This window comes from Sinocyclocheilus anshuiensis, unplaced genomic scaffold (genome assembly GCF_001515605.1).
Source record: "Sinocyclocheilus anshuiensis isolate Anshui unplaced genomic scaffold, SAMN03320099.WGS_v1.1 scaffold35, whole genome shotgun sequence".
Classification (NCBI taxonomy): Eukaryota; Metazoa; Chordata; class Actinopteri; order Cypriniformes; family Cyprinidae; genus Sinocyclocheilus; species Sinocyclocheilus anshuiensis.
Window position 1 is genome coordinate 436,696 of NW_015552558.1, and position 5,992 is coordinate 442,687.

General features: G+C 36.9%; 1 protein-coding gene across 1 annotated transcript in view; it reads left to right on the forward strand.

The window, feature by feature from the left end:
* Positions 1–1,356: 1,356 nt before the first annotated feature.
* ofcc1 (orofacial cleft 1 candidate 1) overlaps positions 1,357–5,992 on the forward strand; it is a 39,656-nt gene continuing 35,020 nt past the window's right edge. The window contains exons 1-3 of the mRNA XM_016455254.1: positions 1,357–1,433; positions 2,575–2,636; positions 5,376–5,502. Of these exons, the coding sequence (XP_016310740.1) occupies positions 1,407–1,433; positions 2,575–2,636; positions 5,376–5,502 (216 nt within the window). The 5' untranslated portion in view covers positions 1,357–1,406. The remainder of the gene's footprint in view (positions 1,434–2,574; positions 2,637–5,375; positions 5,503–5,992) is intronic.

Below are 5,992 nucleotides of genomic sequence, written 5' to 3' on the forward strand. Positions count from 1 at the left end.
AGTTTACATATTTTTTTTGTGTCACTGTGTGAATGAATGGCACAGTTTCGTAGTATTACCCAAACTAAAGCACAAGTGATGATCATAGTGTTTTCAGTGTCTGTCATATGACGACATGAACACCTGAACTTAATCTCCAGAGCTGCTCTGAGAGTTAATTTCACCAGCTTTTCACCATTTCATTTGAGAAAACTGTTGTTATATCATACACATTGAAACTTCAAAACAACCCTTCAAAATAAAAGTTTGGTTTAACTTGAAGACATTATGACAGAAATACATTATTATTGTACAACAGACAAAACTATACTGTCTGTAGAGGCAGCATCCTGACTAAAATAGAACCTTGTAACTGAACTGATTTGGATTTGGTTTCTAACAGTTTTACTTTACATTAGCATGTCACTATATTTACAATAATCTTTTCTCACTTCATCCACTATCTTTGCTCAATTTGTTTTTCACTGAGCTTTGTCTTTAAGGACAACAGACATGTGTCCATGCCTTAAAATTCTCTCTTTGTAGGCTGTTTTTTGTGTAATTTTATTTTGCATTCAATGTGTTACACAGCTTTTTGGTTATTGGAATATAACTCATGGGTGCTGTATATCTTTTTAATTTTAGTAGAAGATTTCTTTGTGCATGTATATGGCCCAGATTTATTGTTTATGGTGAAAACCCCTTGTGAATGTATGTCATTGGTAATGTAATGTACTATAAGTTCATGTTATTTATGTCTTGTTTGTCATTTTTTGCTTTTCATTTGCAACCAAAACAGAAAAATCTGGGATGTTTCAGGTCATATTCTAGATGCTTCACTTTCTATGCAATTCTATATACAGAGGAAATGTCAAAAAACACAAAACTACACTGAACAAGATCAGAATTAGCCGGCATATTTAAGCTGCAATCAGTCTTGGCAACTTGTTATGACTGAAATGCGAATGAAGAGTTGCACATTAAATAGAGAATCCGAAGTTGAAGTGAGAAATGAACGCATAAGGAGCGGATGGGATGTAATGGTTGTTTGAGTCATGGCATGTGTTGAATAATCACTTTTGGTTTGTGTGTGACTGCAGAAGATAGCTCTCCAACTGTTCGGAAAACACAGAATTATCCCTACCACACTCCACAAGCATTTCACTATAATGTGTGTTTAAGCAGCACAGGATGTACCGCTGTCAGTCAGCGAGTATAAAGCCTCTTAAACGTGCTGACTGAATTCTGCTGTGTGTGTCTGTAGGGTTTGCCTCTCTTTAGATGTTCTGAATTCAAGTTAGCCACATGTAGCGGCAGAATGCAGTCTGCTGGTACTAAACAAGAACATGGATTTTCCTTTTTGGCAGGAAGAGCGTTCAGAGCGAGGGAAGACGGAGGAAAAGGTGTGGGCGAGGAAGCAGAGAGTAATGTCGCTCTTAAGGGGAAATTCAAAGGTACTGATGTGTGTCCAGAAAAAGGAAAGATTACTGTAGGTATGTCAAATGAGATTTCCTGAGGTACAGGAGTTGCTGCTGAGACCTTCTGCTGTCTTTGCCTATCAATCACACTGTACTATCACTCAAACACACAGTCACAGGCTAATATGGACAATTCTATGGAGTTCTATAGAACTGTAACACATAAATGTATATATAATTGTATATATATTTATAATATAAACACACACACACACACACACACACACACACACACACACACACACACATATATATATATATATCCATTCTTCACCATAAATGCTTATGCAATCATTCAAATTTTCTTCAGTCTTAGGTGTGTTTGCATTGTTTTTATGAAATAACCTACTATCATACTAATATTACTATTTCCAGATGACCAAAGCACACTGCATGAAGTACTGTATCCCACAATGCAATGCACTTGAGTTGACCTTCTACTTTAAGTGTGATGATTTTATTATAACTAAAATTGGCTACATTTTTTCCTTGACTCATATTTAACTAGTGTTACTGTTTTGTAATATGTACTGTTTTGCACTCTTTTCAAAGAGTAGTGTTTAGTAAGCTAAAAGGTATTCATTTCCGAACAGAAAATGTTCAATAATTTGTGCAGATGACAGAAAGCAAGACACACAATGAGTGTCATAACAACAGCAAAGCATATTATTTTTGCATGTCTTTGCAAGCAGTGCTAGGAAGTTAAATGTTTGGTTTTACTCTACATTGTCATTGTGTAGCATGTTCTGGTTTAATATGGATATCATTTTAAATTTTATTTTCTTCATAATATTGGAGAAAACATTTTTAATGAAGTATGCTCTCTCAGGGACTTGTTTATTAAAATTTTACCAGAAAAGATTATTGTATGTTAATAAAAAAAAAAAAACAAAAATAAAAAATAAATCTTTTAAAATCGTTGTTTTTTCTTTTTTACTTGGCTTTTATTTTGGGTTTATGTACCCCTTGCATTACTGCAACTCAGTTTTTGCCATGAAGATAGCCTTAGATGCTGATATGGCAATAAAAATAAATAACTAAACTAAACTCTTCATATTGGTTATATATGACATTTACTGTATATGTATAACATTTGATTTATTATTTGCTTCTGCAGATTAGGCGCATAGATGAAGAAGAAGCCGTTCTGCAGGACAGACTCTATGCTGTGTTCCAGCGGTACGTGAATTTCTCTACATCCAATCTGATGTGAAAAATCATTAATCTGTGTTTCCAAAGCCATTTACATTTTGCTGACATTTGTGAGGAGATGTAATATACTCCACATTGTATTGTCTCTACCAGTGCATTCTGGGTAAGTTGCCAAAGGCGAGGAAATCTGTCCGTTTCATTGGACGCAAAGTAGCATCAATTTCATCCTGTTCACTTCAGTCTGCAGCCCTTTCTCTCTCGTGCTCTCTGTTTCAGAGTGGCAGGCCTGCAGGCTCGGCTGTGTTTAAGTTTTTAATAATTGTGCAGCACCACACAGACTGATCTAATGAAATCAGGGCTGTTAGTTGGACACTGGTGCAGAGGTTTGTTAGATGACCCTCTCTATGTCCTCTCATATCAACACTGGATGGTTGTTACTCAGATGAGACATCTGTATAGGATCAGGCCCACACCACCCACATTTACTGAAAGAATACTGTGACATGTCTGTTTTTTAGCAGATTTCCAAAACAGTTTCTTTGGCTACGTTCATACTGTCGATTTTTGGGATTGACAACCGTAGTTTCTTTACAGGTGTGAGTCTCGAAATGTCCCGTTCACACAGCAGCTTACAGTTATGTTTAGAACACTGTCTGTTTGAACATGCAACGGGCGTCAAGCCCGTATTCCTTACCAGTAACCATAGCGACAGTGACCAAAGTAAAATCAAAGATGGCGACGTGCATAAAACTGAAAGTCTTATCACTTTCTGACACGACAAGGGTCCAAATGAGTCGCGAGTTCATCCGTCAAATCACCGTTAACCGACAGCAGCCTTTAAATTTTGGTGGAGAGCGGAGTACAGTGTTGCCAACTTCTTTCAATAGAAAGTAGCTAAAGCCAGTTTGAAAAGTCGCTAAATAGGGCCTTTCGCACCGCTTTAGTTCCAGAACTAAATGTACAGTACTAAAGTACTGGGACGATTTTGCGCGAACTATTTCCCAGTACCATTTAAAGGGTTGCATTCGCACCGAGAGTGTGTACTAAGAAGTGATGTAAGCCGGTCGACAGCGACGTCATTTGTGCGCAGCGTTCAACAACAGAAACAAAGAAGAACAACATTAACAACAGGAGAATGGAGGACGCTGTGATCGGAGCTGTGTTTTTGTTGTGTCTCGCGGGTTTCACAATAATGGACATGGAAAGTCGACGTATACGTAAAGCGATTGAAAGAACGGAAAGGAGAACTAAGAATCTCCAACGACAACTGGCAGTGCTACATTTGCTACAAGTGCCTGCACTTCAGCGTCCGTCCATCTATCGCTGTTCTCCATACTTGCGAAATAAGTTGACACAATGTTCCGGTCTGTGTTTTCTGCATCGCGGAAATTATAGGGCCGTATTTCTCAGAGTAGTCAGTGTAATTTGGGGAAAAAATCAGTAAATCTGTATGTGGATGTGTGTAAATATTCAAATGTAATCCCCTTTGTAATCGTTAACATTTTCATAAGTAACTGTAAATACCTAAATAGGGACATAGTAGTATACTTCAAGTATGATGTAAAGTTCACTTAAAAAAACTTACGAGTATACTTGCAGTATAAAACTACTAAACTTGTAGTTTACTGAGACTATACTTCAAAGTGTACTAAAAATGCTACTACAAGTATTTAATTAGAAAACTATCAGTATTCATATAAGTTCACTTTTAGTGTAGTTGCAGTACAAGCTAAAAATATTGTTGTAAACTAATTGTGTACTTCAAGTTTACTACTGTTATACTTAAAGTATACTTAAAAGTATACTTTTATATACTAGAAAGTGGGCCAATTTAGTCCCAAGGAGTATTGAAATAGTACACTTACAAGTATACTACTAGTACACTGATATTTGTATACTTACTACATAAAGTTTACTTAAAAAATATACTTGAACTTTACTTAAGTATACTTACTAAAATAAACTTGAAGTATACTACTTTTTGGTAAGGGTAAGGTTTGTACAAGAAGTCGCTAGATTTGTTGCTAGTCGCTTTTTTGGAAAACAAGTCGCCAAGGGGTCTGAAAAGTCGCTAAATCTAGCGACAAAGTCGCTAAATTGGCAACACTGGCGGAGTATGAGTCGCGCGCAGAGCACAATAACTGTCGGGAGCGGCTCCGGTGGAAAACTGACGGGATCTTAACAATTTCAGGTGACAGACACGCAGCTCATCTCTCCGTCACTGTAAGTTACCGAAAACACACATGAAAACACGTAACACACGGTAAACACGCGTTTGTGCGGCTTTCTCTCGCACTGTATGACGTGTGACAACTAGTTGTCCAGTCCTGTTCCGTTCACACAGCGCGTGTGTTCCGAGAATGCGGTTGTGAGTCCTGAAAATTTACAGGTGTGAGTTCGGTTAGAGAATGCGGTTGTCGCACCCGTAAATAATAACCGAACTGTGTGTGGACGTAACCGTATTAAGGACTCAAATACGGGACTGACAACCGTATTCTGCTGCTGTGTGAACGTGGCCTTTGTTCAAGATAGAAACTTTCAGTGGCAGTATTGCAGAATATCATTTATCTGGTGTGGTGTTAATGTCTAATATTATTTTCAAGTTTTTTTTTCTTTAAATTTAAGCTAAATGCTTACTCTTCTATTGACTCTCTATTAGAAAGAGGCTTATTTCTAATAGAGGATATGTATTTATTTATTTAAAGATGGCATGGTATGTCCTCATTTAGATAAGCTAATTAAATATGTATCCATGTATATCGTCAGGGCGGAGAATCGCTTGCTGAATTCTCTGCGTCAACGCCAGGCTGAGGTTGTCAACCAATATGGTGAAATTATTGAAGAGACCGAAAACTCAGAGGCACTGGGCATTGAATCTGACCTCCACTGGCAGGTACACTCTCTCTCTTTCTTTCTGTCTCTCTTTCTTACAGTGAACATCTCTCTGCCTTTATGCAAAAATCAGAAAACCCCAAATGTGGACTGTCATAATTCATATAATTTTAATAGATTACGTAAATGAAGGTTCAAGGCAATACTAATTGTGGAACAATTGCCAACTAGTAACAACTACTGTAGCAAATATTGCACTGCACTGTACTTGAGTTTATCAAGAACATTATTTTTCCTTTCAAAATGTATCACTTTTTCCTATAACATAGCATAAAGATTATAAATTAAATATATAGGCCTACTGATGTACACTATTACTAATGATACAAACCGCAAGAGACACTTGCCTTGTTTGAACCATGTGGTCATAAAATACTTTGATGTCACTCCCTTGAAGTAAATAGGATTTAAGAAAGATCAAACCATTATTTTAAAGGCAGAAATGTCACAACATAAAAAGGTTGAACTGTAAGTACAAATTCTGCATTTTA